The sequence below is a fragment of the Tamandua tetradactyla genome, chromosome 2, assembly GCF_023851605.1.
Source record: "Tamandua tetradactyla isolate mTamTet1 chromosome 2, mTamTet1.pri, whole genome shotgun sequence".
Lineage (NCBI taxonomy): Eukaryota > Metazoa > Chordata > Mammalia > Pilosa > Myrmecophagidae > Tamandua > Tamandua tetradactyla.
Window position 1 is genome coordinate 33,711,598 of NC_135328.1, and position 20,243 is coordinate 33,731,840.

The 20,243-nt window shown below is 41.3% G+C and overlaps 1 protein-coding gene across 1 annotated transcript in view; it reads right to left on the bottom strand.

Annotated features, from left to right (window-relative positions):
* Nucleotides 1-20,243, bottom strand: part of LOC143668067 (regulator of G-protein signaling 3-like) — a 194,478-nt gene that overhangs the window by 172,379 nt on the left and 1,856 nt on the right. Inside the window, 9 exon segments of the mRNA XM_077142643.1 lie at nucleotides 8,403-8,458; nucleotides 8,709-8,769; nucleotides 9,142-9,292; nucleotides 9,934-10,106; nucleotides 11,708-11,774; nucleotides 14,437-14,540; nucleotides 16,343-16,407; nucleotides 19,358-19,504; nucleotides 19,614-19,763. Coding sequence (XP_076998758.1) covers nucleotides 8,403-8,458; nucleotides 8,709-8,769; nucleotides 9,142-9,292; nucleotides 9,934-10,106; nucleotides 11,708-11,774; nucleotides 14,437-14,540; nucleotides 16,343-16,407; nucleotides 19,358-19,504; nucleotides 19,614-19,763 — 974 coding nt within the window.

A 20,243-nucleotide genomic window follows, 5' to 3' on the forward strand; every position in this document is an offset into this window, starting at 1 on the left:
AGAGAGAAAGCTATAGGGAGCAGCCAGAAGGAATTCAGAAGGGAAAGACTAGGAGATGCTGCCATATGCCTTGCTATGTGACAAGAATTGCCAGCAGCCAGTCCCAGAACACTACAGTCTTTGGGGTGAAAGCATCATCCTGATGATGCCTTGATTTGGACTTTTTTCCTAACCTCAAAACTGTGAATAAATTCCCATTGTTTAACCCAACCAATTGTATGGTATTTGCATGAGCAACCCAAGAAACTAAAACACCTGGAGAATTAATATAAACCTTCATCAGAGCTTCTAACTTATGACCTGTCATATGGAATTTGGACTTGTCCATCCCCATGGTCATGTGAGCCAATTCTTATAACAAATATTTATATGTGTGTGTGTGTGTGTTGATTGTTTCTCTGGAAAACTCTAATACATATACTAATCAGTTATAGAAGAAGATGGCAGCACCCCAGGAAAGAAACAAATTCAGTCTGAAGTTAAATATTATTATGAATAAACTAACATGGTTTCTGTAGAATGAAGTAAGAGAGGAGCAAAGTGGCATGATTAAAAAAAAAAGCTCTGACCTGAAGCCTGGAGACCCATCTTCCCACTCAATTTCACCATTAATTGCCCCCAATTAATGACCTGAGGTAAGATACATCCCTCTCTGAGCCTCACTAGCCTCATCTTCAAAACAGGTCCAAACTAGATGATCTCTAAGCTGTGAGGTTAAATTCTTTCTCCTTCAACTTCCTCCCAAATGATGGGTATGTGCAGACCCAACTCTAACTTTTTCAGGACCCAGAACAAGAGTATAAAATCAGGTCCATTAACCATAGGTCTAAATACTCAAAAATTATAAATCAAGTTAACAGATTATTTAATAGAACATATCCTAACCTCCTACCTTGACAAATATACATTCAAAAGGACCCAGAAGGCCAAGTTCAAATTTAGCATTCACAGATTCCTTGTAGGTCCACACCTGACATACAGATGGGAAGAACTAGCCCCAACCTACGGACCACCATTCTCTCCTTACCCACAGTTTCAATCTTCACTGGGAAAAACCACACATACAGATGCTCCAATTCACATGTCTTAGTACATCCCCTTCTGTTCTAGTTTGCTAGCTGCCGGAATGCAACACACCAGAGATGGACTGGCTTTTAAAAAAAGGGGATTTATTTTGTTGGTTCTTCAGAGGAAAGGCAGCTAACTTTCCACTGAGGTTCTTTCTTACGTGGAAGGCACAGGATGGTCTCTGCTGGTCTTCTCTCCAGGCCCCTGGGTTCCGACAACTTTCCCCGGGGTGACTTCTTTCTGCATCTCCAAAGGCCTGGGCTGAGCTGCAAGTGCTGAGATGAGGAATGACGAGCTGCTTAAACTGTGCTACATTGCATTCTCTCATTTAAGCACAAGCCAATTAAGTCAAACGTCACTCATTGCAGCAGACACGCCTCCTAGCCGACTGTAGATGTAATTAGCAACAGATGAGATTCACCTACCATTGGCTCATGTCCACAGCAACAGAACTAGGTGCCTTCACCTGGCCAAGTTGACAACTGAATCTAACTACCACACCTTCTAAAAGGCCATCTCGGTACCAATGAAACACACTGTGGACACAGTTCAGCCTTGAAAGTGTAGACCCGAGGAAGAGGCCTGAACAGGTCTTGGAAGCAGGCTTGAGGCTATAAGGACAGGGAATTCTAGGGTTCCAGTTTCCAGGAGCAAGGTCTAGAAGAGGAGACACAGGGTCTAAGTAAGTACACCTCCCCTTAGCCCTGCAGGCTTAAGAGGGCCAGAGTAGGACCTTCTAAAGCTTGGGGTCCAGGGAAAGTGCCTTTCTTGCCCAAATCAAAGAGTGGTATTGGGTACATCAGCGTTTCAACATATTATTCTACTTTTTTGTAATTTTTAAATTTTCTATAGGAAAGAAGTTATTTTAAGTACTAAAGCACAAAAGAAAAAAAAACCTTCCAAAAACTGAGTTCAAAGTCCCCTGAGATTCTAAAGTGCTAAGTATTTATGAGCATCATTAAAATTTTCCTGTAGATTCAATTCCTTAGAAACTTTAGACAATTTCAGGTTAATATGAGTCCAGTACCACATACACAGGGAAACAACAAATATTATTTTATTAATGATGTGGATCCTAACCTTAGAGGAAACCATTTCCAGGGAATGAGAGAAAAAGCTAGAAATATAGTAGGTGTTCCCAGAGGCCAAATTCAGCTTCTTACAACTGGAAACCTTTCAGACACAAGGCAATAAAAGTGACCCAGAAACAGATACCAAGAAATATCTCTTCCTTCCTCCCAGATACAGAGAATGAGTCTTTTGACTGAGAAGCAGCTGTGTTTAATCACTGGAATATTCTGGACCTCATGGAAAAGAAATAATCTAAATTCAAAGGGCCAGACTTTTTTCTCTCTCATTTATTTCAGAGGCAAACAGAAGTGAATAAGGGAAAAAAAACAACAAAACCAAACAGAATTCCTAAGCTCAGGCTATGGTAGAGCCTCCAGAGAGCAGAAGTCCCCTCTCCTTCCTGTCCTTTATGTCAAAAGTTGCTGTCCTCAGGATTAAATGTCCTCCTTTGGATTGAGGCTGCCCCAGGTGATGCGTTTGGCCTGTGCTTTTTAAAAGTTCTCGCCCTGGACCAAGAAGAGTTGTTTCTCCATGACCTCATCCTCAGTGGCCTGAAGAACACTTAGAAGCTTGAGCTCAAGGTTCTGGTGTGTTCTAGCTTTACTGGCTGGAAGGTCCTTCGTGGTCTTCTCTTGGCTCGCAGCCAGCACATCCTCCACCTGAGCACTGATGTCCTCCTTTGTGGGCTCTGTTCTGGCTAATTCAGAACCTAAAAGAAGACTTCACCATTAATTACACCTCTAGTCTTCTCCAATATAACTGCAATAAATGGGGGATAAAAAAACAAGGGCTAGAATGTCTCTAGGACCCTTGTGAAGGATGAGGACTGTGCCTCCATTGACCATCCTGGTCAATCCAGGTTCAGCCCTCCCTGTCCTTGGTCACTCACTAAGGCTCCTCCACCATAATAAACTACTCTCCTTACCAGAGGAGTCCAGGTAGTTTTCAGGGTAGTCCATCTTTGGCCCCTCCACAGCATTCTGAAATTCATTGGGGTAAAGAAACTTGAATCAAGACTTTAGGAAACAAAGGATTTTTCTAAAAGATGCTTTTCTTGGAGAAATTAACATCTAAGACAGGACCAAGAGCTAGCTCCTGTGACTGAAAACAAGCTTGCGTCACATCTTCTTTCCCTTCCATGCTGTTCAGATGAAGACAATACTCACTTCTTCCCATTCCCAACAGTCAACTAAAGATTGTGGCAGGTTCCCTCCAAAGATGGATGCCAACAATTCCTTCCCTTCCTGTACAAACATGCTATTCCTCTCATCAACAGTCTATTTCCCTTGCTCTTGAACTTTGTCTTCTTAGAACAATAAAACATGGCAGAAACATACTATGCCAATTCCATGCCTATCCCCTAAGAAGCTGCTTTCATTTTCTGGAACTCTGAGACCACTATGCTGTCAAGAAGCCCAAGCGAGCTACATGGAGAGATCATGTGACAGAAAAAGAAGGCATTATGGCCAAAGGCCCAGTCCAGCTTCCAACTGAATGCAGCTACATGAGTGATCTCAAGCAAGACCAGAAGAGCTGTCCAGTCAACCTATAGAATTATGAGAAATAATAAATCGCTGAGGCTTAAGCCTTGGAGTGGTTTGTTATCCTGTAATAGAGAACTCGAACAGGATCCTAACAGTATGGCCCTGATATACTCTCACCTGTTTTGGGGTGGGTCCTTTCATCTCCATCTGCTGCTTCTGCTTTGCATCATTTTCCTGATTTGGTAGAGTTCTGTTACCTAGTGATTGCAAGGTCAATTCAGTCTTCATCTTACTGTCATTTCATATACCATTGTTGGACTTCTAGTTGACCCCTAATCTAGTAGCTGACCCTTTGTCCCCATTCAAGACAAGAGAGGACCTTGGCAGCAGGTAAAAGGGAGTTAGGTCTTGGAATTCCATTTGTGATTCTGTCCACCTGAGACTGGACCACATCTATTTCAGAATTAAGATGAAAATAATGTAGTGTTAAAAGACACAGAATTGGGCAGTGTGATTTCTTGTCACACTGAAAAGTGTGGCAGAAGTGGCAGATTTCTTGTCTGCCATGCCAGAGCCCCGGGTTCAATTCCTGGTGCCTGCCCATGCAAAACATAAAATTAAATTAAATTAAAAAAATTTTTAAAAGACACAGTATTCCTCTAACTAACCTAAGGGTATATACCTGTACATTGCGGCAATAAAACAAACTCTAATTCTACCTTTTTTGTTTAGGAATATTTCTCTTACCAGAATGTGATTCACCTTCTTGTGCCACCTCTAATGAATCCACATTGTCTTCTTTTTGAAAAATAAAGCAAAAAAAGTTTTATTTTTGTTTCTTTTGCATCAACTGTTCCCCCAACTAATCATAGATGCTTTTTTTTTTTCAATCAGAGACATTGAAGATTTACAGAAAAATCCTGTGCAAAATACAGGACTCTTTAAATGCTTTCCTTCTTTCCCTTCTTAGTCTCCCTTTCTCTAAGCAAACTTCTTCCAAGTTGGCACCAGAAATATTGTGCTAAAAGACAAAGCCAATCAAGGAACACCCTTATCCAACATCTCTACTGAACAGTGGTTCTCACCTTAGCTGCACATTGGAATCACTGGGGAACTTTTGAAAACACACTAGTGCCTTATTCCCAACACCAGAAATTATGACTTAGTTAGTCTAGGGTACAGCCTGGGGATTAGTGTTTTAAAAGCTCCCCAGTTGATTTCGATTACAGTCTAATTGGAGAGCCACTGACCTGGAGGATAAACGTCAAATGTTTTAGCATTCTATACAAGCCGCTAATCAACCTCTTTGGCCTGATCTACCACTTTTCCTTAAATACCCAAAACCACAGCCACACTGAACTGCTCTTATACTCTGAAAAGGCCATGCCCTGAGAAGATGCTATGCCTTTGCATAGGCTGTTCCTATTTCCAGGAAGTCTATTCCATATCTGGCAAACTCCCACATATATTCAAGGTCCTGTGCAAATGAGGAAGAACTAAGGAATGTCAACATTGTAGGGTGTTGAAAACAGATGGTCGTTCATATTTCAAAACTTCGACTTCTGTGTGAGACTAAAGTAAAAAATGTTTATTTGGTATGAAATTTATATTTTGACTAGTACATTTCCTAATATAACTTATATGAACAGGTTAATTGAACACCATAAGTACATGGAACCTTGAATAGAGCATGAGATTTTGTAAGTTTGTCCAGTGTGATGCCCCAATAAATAACAGCGATTTGGGCAGTGAATAAAAAAGTATTTGCAAAGTTCCGTTGGGGGAATGGTAAGAAAGGGGGAAAATTCAACTTCCCTATTTGGAGAATTCCTGATATTCTTGCAAGCAATGGGGACAACCAGATCAATAGGTTGAGCCCTCAATCTTGGGGTTTGTTCATATGAAACCTATCCCAGCAAAGGATAGGGTAAGCCTACTTAAAATCAGGACTAACAGTCACCCCGAGAGAACCTTTTTTGTTGCTCAGATATGAACTATCTCTCTCAGTCAACATGGCAAGCAAACTCACTGCCTTCCCCTTTTCTACGTGGGACATGACTTGCAGGGGTGTAATGTGGGACAGAAATCCTAGAATGAGCTGGGACTCAGCATCAAAGGATTGAGAAAACCTTCTCAACCAAATGGGGGAAGAGAGAAATGAGACAAAATAAAGTGTCAGTGGCTGAGAGATTTCAAACAGAGTCGAGAGGTATCCTGGTAGTTATTCTTATGAATTATATAGATATCCCCTTTTTTGTTTAAGGTGTATTGGAGAAGCTAGAGGGAAGTGCCTGAAACTGTAGAGCTGTGTTCCAGTAGCCATGTTTCTTGAAGATAAATGCATAATGATATAGCTTTTGCAATGTGACTCTGTACTTGTGAAAACCTTGTGCCTGATGCTCCTTTTATCTACAGTATGGACAGATAAGTAAAAAAATATGGATAAAAATAAACAAATAATAGGGGGAACAAATGTTAAAACAAATTGAGTAGATTAAAATACTAGTGACCAACGAAAGGGGGCAGTAAAGGGTATTGAAAAAAATAGGGGGAACAAAGGTTAAAATAAATGGGTAGATGGAAATATTAGTGGTCAATGAGAGAGAGGGGTATGAGGTATGGTATGTATGAGTTTTTTCTTTTTTCTTTTTCTTTCTTTTTCAGGAGTGATGCAAATGTTCTAAAAAAGTGATCATGGTGATGCATACACTACTATGCGATTTTGTGAGCCATTGATTGTACACCATGCATGGAATGTTTGTATGTTAAGAATGTTCATGTTTGTATGTTGCTTTGGTTTGCCAATTAAAAAATTAAATTTAAATTTAAAAAAAAGATCCAGTGCAAAAATCATCTCTTCCATAAGATCTTTTCAACTTAATGAGAAGAGGCCACTGTTCTAAGCACATGACTCAAAGGGGCACCATGTCACCCAAGCAAAACTGCTCCTACTGGAGGCATCGTGAAAAGGTTCAAAAGGTCCTGCAGTGGAACTGAAAAGCATGGAAGTGCTCACCCCAGATGGGGTGCTAACCTTGGGTAAGTCTCTTCCCACACTAGACCACAGTTCTGGTTCTGTCTACCTCCCATGTGAAGGTCAGGAACCTTCTTTGATTATCAAGTTAAAGGGCATCGCTGGTATCACAGGGCTCAACTGAGCTGGGAGGTAAACCAAGAGGGCAGCATCCTTCTCAGGAAACATCTTACCTGAGCCCTCCTAGTACCCCAGGACCGCAGAGTGACTTCTGAAGAGTAAACAATTATTTTCACATTGAAGTCAGCATATCCAGACTAAGTAGGGCAGAATAATCTTTCAGAGTTATGGTCACTCTTTCTCCTCCCTCACATTCCCCACCTAAGATGAGTAACTGATCAGAGGGACCAGGGTAAGTCCTATCCCTAAGCTCAAAAGCAAGTAAGAACTCCAGAAAGGAGAGATCCATTATCATCTCCAGTATGAACACCAGAGAAGGAAGACTGCATGTGAAAAAGTGGCAACCTGCCCCCTGAATGGGGCTGGATGGTATGCTGATTTCAATTGAAGCTCCAGGAACCCTCTAATTCGTGGCTGGGAAAGTGGAAAGCCCTAAAGCTCTGCTTTCTCAGAACTCTTTTGAGACCCTGGTGATGGATCCCACCTCTTCCCTGCCAATGGGCCCTTAGGAATCTTCTCTTTAGTAACCTGGGTGTGGTACTTAGATTCAGTTGTCAAATGGCCAGGTGAAGGTGCCTAATTATGTTGCTGTGGACATGAGCCAATGGTACGTGAACCTCATCTGTTGCTCATTATATCTGCAGTCGGCTAAGAGGCATGCCTGCTGTAATGAATGATGTTTGATTTAATTGGCTGGTGCTTAAATGAGAGAGTTCAACATAGCACAGCCCAAGCAGCTCAGCATACCTCATCTCAGCACTTGCAGCTCAGCCCAGGCCTTTGGAGATGCAGAAAGGACTCGCCCCGGGGAAAGCTGTTGGAGCCCAGAGGTCTGATGAGAAGGCCAGCAGAGATTGCCCTGTGCCTTCCCATGTAAGAAAGAACCTCAGTCAAAAGTTAGCTGCCTTTGCTCTGAAGAACTATATGTTAACTAAAAAAATCCCCTTTTATTGAAAGCCAATCCATCTCTGGTATGTTGCATTCCAGCAGCTAGCAAACTAGAACACTGGGCTTGCCCCTCCTTCTGATCCTAAAACCACTCTGCCTTTTCTAACGTAGGACCTGTGAAAAAATAAGTATGACTCATGTTCCTGGTCATCTCTCAAATCCCCATGCAAAGCAGACATCTGGCACTGCTCATTATTTGGTAAATATTTTATGGAAGAACAATGCATGGCAGATTGGCCAAGCCGAAGCATTCCAAGGAGAATTCTGAGGGCCTAACAAAAGTAGGGCCCAAAATGGCAAAAACGTGTTCAAATTTCCCTTCCTTCCCCATCGTGGGATCTGTCACTCCCAAACACATATTCTCCTTACCAGAAAGAGTGTCACAGATGACGGCAACTGAACTTTTATGCACAGGATTCTGACCTCCCAGATCACTCTTGGCTTTCTTTTTAACCTCCTGAAACCCACATAGGAAGGAACTGAATTACGAGTTTGGAAATTAAACATGACTTTTCAAAAACAGTCTCAGAGAAGGAGCTTAACATATACAACTGGACAACGGAGACCCCTCCAGAAAAAAGGGAGAATCCCATCTCTCGTACACCCCTCCTGTTCCAGGCTGCACCCACTTCACCCAGTCCCAGCAAGTCCCAGGGCTCCCCTTGCTGCCACTTTACCTGTTTCTTGATGGGTGTTTTCACCCTCTTTTGCTGCTGCTGCTGCTTCCTGAGTCCTGCCAACCAGAGAACCAGCTCAGTCCTCTTCTCAGGGACTGCTCCCACCCTCCCCCAGGGCTGCTTGCTGTGCCCTGCTCCATAACACAGACTCCTTCCCTCTAGTCAGGACCCAGCCAGGAGAGCTGCTTCCTGAGATCCTGCATGGCTGTGACTACAAACATAACTGAACTGGGGCCAAAAAAAGTGAGGGAAATGCAGTTTAAGGGAGGCTGGTGCCTAGAGATCTGGCAGCAGCAGGAAATCTACCTTTTGTCTTCAGATTATAATGTAATTTCCTCAGATGCTCAGGATATCTCAGTCCTGGTCTCTAGAGAAAGAAAAAGGAAAAAAGAAGAAACGCTCTAGTGTCTTTTTCCCAAACGTACCCTCCCCCAATACATGTATTCATCTATTCAACCTACATATTTTGAGAACCTAGTGTAGCGTTCTACCAGGAGCTATGGAGAGAAGGAAAAGGTGTGGGGAAAGAAATAGAAGAAATAGAAAACCTGCTCACCTCGAATCCTTTCCCATAGATTTGCTTTCACCTATATAGAGCCCAGCCCTTTTGTAGGGCTTGGGTCCAGAGTGGAAGGATAGAAGAGAAAGAAGGAATGGAAAGTCAACTCTGCCAGCCTTGAGGAGAGATGAGCTTGGATTATCACAGAGGCATCTTCTTCTGAGGCTCCGCAGCACATACCTGCAGGGTGAGGCGGTGTATGGAAAGAAATGTCTTAGTAGAAATGACACTGCCAGGTTGGCTCTTTTCCAGGGGAAGATACTTTTTCATCATGGGCAATTGTGTCTTCATCTCTGGACAACACATGGTTTTCTGTCCATCTGGCAAAAGGCTAAAGGGGGCAGACACAGCCAGTCAGTCAGCAATAGCTCCTGTAGGAGAGTGTGGCTGAAGAGAAAGACATGAAAAGGGCTCCAAACCTGAAGAAATAAATTAGGGCATGGAAAGGCCTATACCAACAGGTGCTCATGCAGTAACATCTTTCAGAAGCACCTCTAAGAATCACAACTACATTTACTGACTGCTTACTTTATGTCAGGTTCAAGGTCCTTTATATCATGGCATCTTTACAATTCCCTGAGGAACAGGTATTATTCCTCCTCTTTTGCAAAGAAGGAAAACTAGGCTTAAAGAGGCTAAATGAATATACCAAAATTCACAAAGCCAGTAAATTTCAATATAAAGTGCAAAAATCATTTTATTCCAATCTATACTACGCTGTCTACCCCATCCCACCCCATACTTCAACTATTAAAGAAGAGAGTAATTGTGGAGGTTTACATGAGAGAGTGCATGGAATGTGCTTAGGAGGGGGACTGGGGGACAGTGGGTGCTTTATAAATGTTGGTGGTTATAATCATTTTCACTGCCTGTAAGTAAGTTATGGTTTCTTCCCTTCCCTATTCAGACCCTTCTCAGCTTCAAAAAATAGCAGGTGCTCTGGCTCTCCTAGAGCACCTACATGATACTTACTCTTTCAGTAGATCCGGAGGCAACATCTCAAATTGGGCCAAGGAAGGTACGTTTTCTGAATTTAACTGCTCAAACAAGTACACGGGGGAGGGGGGAGGTACAGCCACCTCTTGAGTTTTCAAATGTCTTCCTGTGTGCTGCTTTCCAGAGGGATCCAAAGTTGACTTGTTTTTCTGGAAAAGAAATAATGGAAACAAAGCTCTCCTAGCCCATTTCTTCCCATCGATATTCCAGCCTCCCAACACCACCCTGCCATGTTAATCTCCTTGTTTCCAGGCCCACTCCAGCAGTCTCTGCACCCTCTACACTATGAGGACCACCACAGTTTCCCCTCTCAGGTTCTCCAACCCTACTGTTGTGTTTGGGTCATATGGCAACTAGATGTTTTGCCTTTTTTGCAGAAAGTTCATTCATTTTTTCACTCAACAAATTAAACAAATCTTTATTGTGCCAACTATGTGCCACGCACAGGTTAGGGCTGTAGATTCAGCAATCAATGAAATGGACAAAAATGCTATTCTCATGGACTTAGCAATGTTAGAGTTCTGTGACTTATTCAAGGTTACACATACCCAATAAATAGTAGGATTAGAATTAGAGTCCTAGGTCTGATAACTCCAGGTCCATTGAAATTTTATTCGCATCACTAGGGATTAGGTTCTCCCTTTTTTTTTTTTTTTTAACATGGGCAGGCACTGGGAATCGAACCCGGGTCCTCTGGCATGGCAGGCAAGCATTCTTGCCTGCTGAACCACTGTGGCCCACCCTAGGTTCTTTTTTTTTACTGTTACGTTTTTTTATTAGAGCAATTGTAGGTTTACAGAAACATCATGCAGGAAATGTATCATTCCCATACAACTCACTCTCACATGGCAGTTTTCGTTATTAACATTTTACATTAGTGTGGTACCTTTGTTACAATTCATGAAACAATATTATTATAATTACGCTATTAACTTTAGCATACTATCTACATTGTGTTATATAGTTCTATGGGTTTTATGTGTGTGGTAATGAGGCAGAGAGAGAGTGAGGAGAGATAATGAGGAACCCTTGGGCAAGGACAGTTAATCAAGGTTAGGAGGGCCCCTGTCCTGGACAACCTGTCTGGCCTCTACCCACTTACGGGAAACAACTGGCAGCAGCTGATCCATCTGGAGTCAAGTGACCCCCTCCTAGGTGAGTTATGTACAGGGAAAGTGGAGTCAAAAAACCCACCCAAATGCACTATCTACCACCAGGCACAGCGCTGGAGAGAAAGAAGGGAAAGAGAAAGCCCCAAACAAGAAAGGGGATGCGGGAGTCAGTAAAGCTAATCTAGAAAAGCAAATGGCCCCATATTGCCTCTTGCCTCTCGCCTTTCACCATGTGTTCTCTCACATGTATATTCATAAACTTTCTATCTGCATACTTTATGCTGTGCTGTGCCCTTGAATTCTTTCTCACAGCATGGCCAAGAACCTGAAAACCCAAAACCCAAATTATGCACATGGGGATTAATTTTTAACTGTCGAAGAATTCCCCTAAATGCCCATAATCTCTTCAAGACCAGCTGTCTCTTCAAAGGCATTCTTCACCTCCTAACAGGGAAAAAAAGAGTCTCTGAATAGAAAATGGTTTGGTACTCATTCCTAAAGAGCAGTTTTCTTTTGCAAATTTTGCTTATTAGAGAAAGGATGGAGCAGAGGTAGGGGGAATGGGGAAGTCCTAAAAGGAAAAACAAAACAAATACTAGAAGATAGTATCACAAAGGTTTGACCAAAACAGAACTCACCATGGCAGATTTCTTTCTTTTCTCCTCCCCATCTTGGCTGGTGACAATAGGTGTCATCTCAGCTGGACTTGAAATAGGAATAACCACAACTTATTTCCAAACATTTTGAAGAGAAGCACCAAGGAGATTTGTGAATGATTATCATGAAGATTTCTCTAGTCAGAACTCAAACATGGCTGAATGGGAATCCAGAAGTACTTGTTGCCCAAAGGCTGCTAAAAATAAGACTCCTAACCCCTACATCCAAATTAGGTTACTCCTATTTGTTTACAAAATCCAGTTATTTACCTTCATACCATTAATCCAAATTAGTAACTCTACACTTAAGTGGGTTATGTTTGTAGTAACAGTTATATAAAATAAAATGGACTTCCAGAAAGATGGCAGAATAGGATAGGCTGAGTTCACCCCTGCTTCAAGGAACTAGAAAAATGACAGAAAAATGACTGGGGCAACAGTTCTAGACTACAGATGACCTGAGAAAGTTTTCCACACTATACAGAGAAGTCTTGGATGAAAAAACTAAGGAATTGGAATGTAGAAAACAGGGTGAGTGGGCTCCATTGGGACTCAACCAGGGACAAGAGGCCACACACAGGAAAGTGCCTGCCCCCACAGCCAGCTTGGGATATCAACCCCCTCAGCTCCACAGAACCAGAAGCCAATAAACTTGCCTTCCCTAGTCACAGAGACCACCCAGTTAGTGCAGAGCTTACCACTCCCCTTCCCACATTGAGGCTTGGAACCCTAGAGGTGCATGCACAGGGAAGCAGGGAAGAGGAAGCAAGCCACGCTGCACCCTACACCCCAGTGCCACGCACGTCGCACCACCTGTCACCCCCACACCCCACTCTGTACCCCACCCCTGTGCCACCTCCTGCCCCATGCCCACTCTATTCTACAACTAATTGGTGTGCTGTGCTGTGAAATTTATTGCTTATATATGTATATGTATCATTTTTCACAAAAGAAAAAAAAGTTTATTGTGATGATAAAAGAAAAATATTCCTTCTAGTCTCCAATGTTCTATAGCAGCTAGCAGGAAAAATCTGAGATGATGGAATGGTAGCCCATAACAAACTCTGGGATCTGTCCTGTATCTACTTGTTAAAGAGAGCTTTGAAAACTATTGCTTTCTTCTTGTTTTGCCTTGTGTGTGTGTGTATATATATAATTGTACAACATATATTATATTATATTATACAATTTTAAAAGTTTTAAAAAAATAAAACGTCCACGTGCATTGGGCATTGCCTGGAGGGACCCTTTTTCTGAGAAGAAAAAAACAATTGATGTTCAGGGGCTTTCTGAGAAAATGGCATGCACCCTACAGGGTTGCAGATAAACCACCTGATGATAAACCAGTTAAAGTCCAGGAAAGATAGCTTATCAGAATGGATACGATACCATACTGACCAATATAAATCTGTTTCCCACTTATAAGATCACCCTATGTAAAATGGAAACTATGGAAACAACATCAGCCAATCAGAACATTTCCTTGCTTGCTTCCACATTTGCCCACATCAGCTCCCCCTTTTTGTCCCTTTGTCAGAGCTCCCTTCAACTTTCTGAATGGGATGCTGCCTGATTATTGAATCACACAATAAAGCTGTGAGCTCCTAAATTGTAATGAAAAGCTGTTTCTTTGTTTGTTTTTAACATATCCAACTCCCCTATATGACTATAAACTCCAGGAGGGCAGATCCAATACTGTTTTGTTCTCTACTGAATCCACATTGCTTAGCACAGAGGAGGTACTCAAGAAGTAATTTCTGCTCTCTCTTCTAACTCTTCCTTCCTGCCTGGAACATGGATATGATGACTGGAGTTTTAATAGCCAACTCTGACTTTAAAAACACCCATGAAGCGCCTTAAAGATGGAAGCCATGGGCTAAGGATGATGGCCCAAAAATTCTAGAAGGAGCTCAGGTCTCTGATTATCTCAGGGAACTAACATATCAGCCCTGGCCGTCTACCTCTGGACTTCTTTTATATGAAAGGATATAAACCCTTATGGTTGTTTAGGGTTGTTTTTTGGGGAGGTTTTGTTTGCTTGTTTGTCTTTTGTTTATATACCACACACATACAAAGAAATGTGCATATAAAGAAGTATTCATAGGATCATAAAAAAAATAGAATAAAATAAAATGAAAAGAATTCCTTAGTCTCAGCATCTCTAAACAGACATTGAACAAGTATCTGAAAACCTCAGTAGTCACAAAAGAATTACCATGTTTTTCCAAGGCTGTGAATATTAGCAAGTCTTTGGGTCTTCACTAAATAATCTCTGCCAACATGTTCTGTTTTGTACCCAAGTTCTATATGTTAGTCATTTTGTTCCACTCTACCAGGCCTTGGGGTTGAGAGCCAAGATTCTTGTGCTTCATTGAGAACCTTTTCTCGTGTTGCTGGTGGCTAATAAGAAAAACTAATAGTTTTTGTTTCTTAACCAAATCTCATGAATACATAGGACCCTAACTTGTGTGCTATTTACTGCCATATAAAATCGGATATAGAGAAGTCCCACAGCAGAGATGTATATGTGCATGAAAATAGAATCCAGTGTTGCCAGAGACAGATTGCAAGAGACCATGACAGTTATCTCTGCTTGTTAACTGCAATGAGGTGGCTAAAGAGAGATCACAAGAAAGGTCTGTAGAGGAAACGCTTAGGGATTTGTAGAATATAAGAGTTGAAGGTTCCTGAGTTCTAGACATGATACTCACCTTCTCAAACGCTCCTCTGGTTTTTCTGGGATCCACATTACAACCATATTTCTAATATCCTGCGAGCAGGGGAGTTGTGTCTCATTCAAATTCAGCACTGAAAGCTAAGAGAAAGATATAAAGCATGGGGATGTCCTAAAGATTCCAGCTCCTGATTCAGTACCAGACCAAGAACTACTTTGACAGTAAGACTACTTTTTGCAAAGAAAATGATCTTCGCAAAAGCTAGCACTGATCAGTGAATAATCTCCCCAACATCTCTGTGACATTAGGATGACATTTAGCAACCCCAACTCCATCCCATATGAGGGAGCCTCAGGGCTCACTATGAAGATGCTATCCATTCTGCCCAGTCCATTCTGAAGACTTATATCCCCTGCAGATAATACAATTGGCAGTTGGGGAGCAGGGAGAGAATTGGTAGAGATAGAAGCATGTTTTCCATGTGTGCAGCCTTTCTACAAATAAAAGCATCTATTTAAAAGTTCAGATATTAACTCCCCTCACATTTAGCTATTTACAATCCAAAACATAGGTACTCAGAGAGACCTTGTGTATCTTCTATTCCGTATCTTCAGTGGGTATATGCATAAAAACACTGTTAAAAATAAGTTTGCAAGGGTGGGCCATGGTGGCTCAGCAGGCAGAGTTCTTGCCTGCCATGCCAGAGACCTGGGTTTGATTCCCAATGTCTGCCCATACAAAAAATCATAATAATAAAAAAATAAGTTTGCGGGAGTGCAAGGGTTTCAGTGGTAGAATTCTCACCTGCATGAGGGAGACTGAGGTTCGATTCCCAGTCCATGTGCTTTCCAAAAACACACAAGCAAAACAAAGATAGCAAAAACAAACAAAAATTCAACAAATGGTGCTGTAATAATGGGATACTCACATCGGAAAAAGAATGAAATGTGACCCCGGGCTTATAGCACACCCAAAAAAATTAAGAATAAAAATAAGGTTGTCCCTGAGAAAAGGAACTGATTGGCTTGGGGGGTACAGGGACACTGGAGAGACTTTTCATTATATATCCTTTCTGGCCTTCTGGAGTTAGAATCACATGCAAGCATTATTTATTCAGAATAATTTAATTTAAAATAATTTTATCCAACCCTCTTATTTGAAAGAGACCAAAGAAGTAAAGAAACTTTTTCATTCAACCATTTAACCTACCTACTATCTTTTAGTTCCTTACGCTTTGTATCAAATGATACTTAAAAGTGAAGCATCTCAGGAAAAGAAAAAAAGGACTCCAGTAAGACTGAAAATCTCTTTACTGTAGATAAGTGGGAGGGTTGTTCTTCCTAAAACCCTAATTCAGCTCCACCCCCTAACAGGCTGTGCGCTTTGGTAAAGCACCTCCCATATGGGCCTCAGCTTCCTCATGAGGTGGACCATACCATACCATTGTGCTTCAAACTGCAACTGCTACTTATACACGAGTCATAAAATCAAATTTGGTGAATCACAGCCCAACTGTTTAAAAGTGAAATAAGATAAAGTAGGACAGAAATTATCTGAGTAAGGGTAAGGATTGTTTCATGATATTCTTATCGTAAAATGTGGGTCACAGCTAAAAAACTTTGAAAGCCATGATGGCTTTCTTAAGGCCCATTTTAGGTCTGATATTCCCACTTTCTAACTATTATCAGATGACACTGTTTACTTTGCAGGAAAGAAGCGAGGAATTCTCACCCTTGCCAAACCTCCACAAATCAATCCCATTTGTGGCTGGGATTTCTTGCATATCATAAGGGTCCAATAAAAGGTTACTTTTCTCAGCATCAGATCAGCATCATTATTCAGATTATGGTCATCCAGAGGAAAATGTTAAATAAAGGGAAAATATTTTATTTCCATTAGTAAGAAAATGTTGAGGAAATGCTTTTTCAATTCTATGACTTACTTTTGGAGGTCCATCAGTACTGTCAATCAAACTTTTGTCAGGTAAATCCTTCATACACCTGAGTCCTAAAAAAATGAGAGTTTCCCAAAATGAAAAAGACACAAAAGACTTCTTGAGAGCATAAGGTAAATGTTATGAAAAAAACCCTTCTACTTGTCTACAGAAGGCCTTGGGCTTGATGCTTACTAAATGAGTGTAAGGTCTCACCACCCCTTTACATTTTGTTTTTCCTAGACAGATATCCAACTATTTGTAGCATCAAATTGAATTCATAGCCTACGTCTCTCTTTAGCTAAAGGTTGTTGCATTACCACCAATAAAAGTTATTAAGTACCTTTGATGTAGATGTTCAAAAAATATGTTAAATGGATGAATGAAAGAGTAGATAACAAAGAGGTATAAAATAAAGACCTGACTCCTTAGCCTGGTTTATAACACCATTCATGATGTAGATACTTTCTACTCCAGCTCCCCAGCCTCATCTAACCACTCTACCATTCCTATTCTATGTTCTATACTGAACTACGTGCCATACCTGAAGTGCTCCCTCCTGCCTCCAGGCCTTTGCACATACTAATCCTATAGTTTGGAATTCTCTTCCTGCCCTACCTCCCACCTACAACCCACTAGGCTGCTCAAATGTTAGGTCTAGGCACAGATGTTACTTCTTCAGGAGAGTACCCTGAGTTAGGAATCCTACCTGTGTGCTTTCACCCAACCAGGGCACACTCATCATGTAAAATGGTCCTTGCCTATTTACTTGTCTGCATCCCTAACCAGGCTGAAAGTCCCTGCATGGTAAAGACTGTAAATTGTTTAATGCAGTATCCCCAGTGCCCAGCACAGAGACCTCAACTAAGACCCATTTATTAATTGAATGAGTGACTAAAGAATGAAGTCATGGCTTCTGACTTCAAAGGGCTTAAAATCCAGCTGGACAAATAGGGCATAGGCATAAAAGCATAACGAAGCATGTCAAGGGACAAATGCTGGAGTAGTTTGGAAGAGAGAATACCCAGGACTAATGGCAAATGATGAAATTCAGTCTTGACAGAGGACTTATCCATTTATTCAGCAAACACTTATTGAGCTCCCACTATATGTTATGTGCTATTAAAGACACAGAAGTAGAACATGGTCTTTCCTCTTGCGGACCTTTCATTCCAATGAGGGGAGACAAACAATGAACATGCAAACAAATCAACAAAAAAATTTCAATTCATAAGAACTGAAGAGTTAAAAAAGAAAAAAAAAACAAGGTTTAATGATAGTGAGGATAAGGGAAACTTTAAATAGGTGATCAAGGAAGGCCTCTGTAAGAAAGCAACTTTTAAGCTTAAGCCTGAATGACAGGAAGGAGTTAGCCAAGCAAGGATCTAGGGCAGTGTTTCTCAACCAGGGGCAATTTTGTCCCCAGAGGACAATGTCTGGGGATATTGCTGGTTATCACAAACAGGGGTGGAGTACTATAAGCAGCCAGTGGGTAGAGGGCAGGGAAGCTGCTAACATCCTGTAATGTACAGCACACCACCACACAACAAAGAATTACTCAGCCCAAAATGTCAATAGTGAGTCATTGAGAAATGCTAATCTAGGGAAAAAGTGTTCCTCTCAGAAGAAACTGCAGGTACACAAGCCCTGGGGTGGGAAGTGTGGAGTGTACAAAAGCCCTGGGGTAGGAAGTGTGCAATGTCTGAGGACTAGAAACAACACTGTGACTGGAGTCTAATGAATAAGTAGAAGAAGAATACAAGCTGAGGGCCACAAGAAAGACAGGACCTTATAGGGTCTTATAGGTCATAGCAGGGTGTTAGTGAAGCAGAAAGGGGCAAGAGTCTTTAAATTTCCAGGAACGGCATAAACAGCATCAGAGTGAGAAAAGCAGAATCAGAATATCAGTTTTGCTCTGAGGTGCCAAAGAAGACAGACTCTGTGATTAGAGGAGAGTCAGATGGTAAAGAGTCTTCAACTTCAGAATAGGAAGGTTTGGATCTCTTCTATAATAAATGAAATGCTGATGAACAGGGTTTTTGAGCAACAAGATGATATGAGGACAGCAATATTTTGGTAAGATTAATCTGTTGGAAGTATGTAAGGTGGTTTCGAGGGGAAGAACCAGGGCGGCCAGTTCAGAAGTGACTATAAAAACCCACACGTGAGGTTACAAGGACCTGGTTTAGGATAGAAGGAATAAGACTAGCAAGTGAGAGATACTAAAAGAAGAATGCACATAATCTAGGAGCTGACTGGATGAGGCAACTCTGACACAGCTTTATTCTACACACCATTAGCATGGAGTCGGGTGGAAGTATGTACCTGTGTATGGATGTAAAGCACATTACAGGTTCTGGCTGGGAGATGCAGCTATTTTCCCGGGACTTGAATCCTAGAGAACCTGAAAGTAGCCCTACCCTTTCCTATTTCTCTAGCCAGAGAGAAATCTCGGGCTGTTTAAACAGAACAGGAGAGAAAATAAAAATAAAAATAAAATACACAGAACAGGATAAAAGAAACCACTATGAGAGTCACCACTGGTGATTCCTGGCTGGCAACAGGGTCTTCAGATTTTTAAAGTCTAAAGTTTCCATAGACACCTGTCCCTTAGCTTCAAATAAGCTCCAATCGTGTGCCTATATGAAGCACCCAACTCAATAAGCACTAACTGGGTACCTAGACTTGGTAGGAGGTTCCAAGAAAAGCCATTCCTTCTGCTTTGAGGAGCTTACAAAAAGTTTTATGCTTAAAAAAAAAGATACAAAAGAGAGTATGTACGGACACAGTATTCTGGTGACCTATAGCAGTTGATGGGATAGCTACAAATTAACCAACTCCTAGAACACAAGTAGAAATGCTTTATTTTTATTTCTAACTCCCTATTCACCACTTCTGTGACTGAACTAGGGTTTTCTTTTTAATCTAGTTTTCTCAAATTCTTCTGTATCAGTAACGGAAGTCACAAACTAGAATTTTGACATAGTAGGTTTCTAAAGGAAGATTCCATGAAAATCCACCTGCCTTGAAATTTGTAGTCAAACTTCAAACACCGAGACAATAAAGTGTGAGTCTTAACGAAGGTAAGTCCTGACAGATGACGGTGAGCACGTTTCTTAGCCCGCAAGCAGGAATTTGAGACATTTACAATGGTGAGAACTGGGAGTTTTTCTGAGAAAGCAGACCAGAAGAAAACAAATGATATGTCACCTGGATAAAAGAGGCCAAACAGGAACAGGTGAAGGACCTTGTGAGGAAAGAGACAGGCTGACTGATTCACCTTCAGTGTTCAGGAGAGGTTTGCAGGAACCCAGGATTCGAGGATGACCCCTCTCGATCCTGCGGATAGCTTCCCAGCATTGTGGATGCTGACAAACAGGCACGTTACAGGTGGTTTCATCCCATTGGCTCTCATCTGGCAAATTCATAGCTATGAATGGTATGGAATAAAAGGCAACATTGCAGCTTTCTAACTCTCTGGAGAAAACAACAACCACATAATTAGGGAGCATTATACATTAACCAGACAGTTTTCACCTTAATTTGAACTCAAAGAATAAAGTATTTCTAGTCAACCTATAAAGGTAAATGGTGGTCAGAGGATAATTAAGAATTGAGAAAAAAGCAAGTATAAAAACATCTTGGTATGAATTAGAGTTGAAGAAATTGGAAGCAGATTGACTTCAGAAAATCTCCCCATTGCCCATTTAACAGTTGAGTGACTTGGGACTTTAAAAATCTGAGCTTTCAGTTTCCTCATCTGTAAAATGAGAATAAGCCTATTTCATAGGGTTATTATAAAAATTAGCTAGCAGATGTTAAAAGGTCTGGCATATGACTCAAAATAAATAGTAACATCCATTCTTTTTTCCCTTCATTAGTCATTAGGAAGAAGACGCAACCATCTACA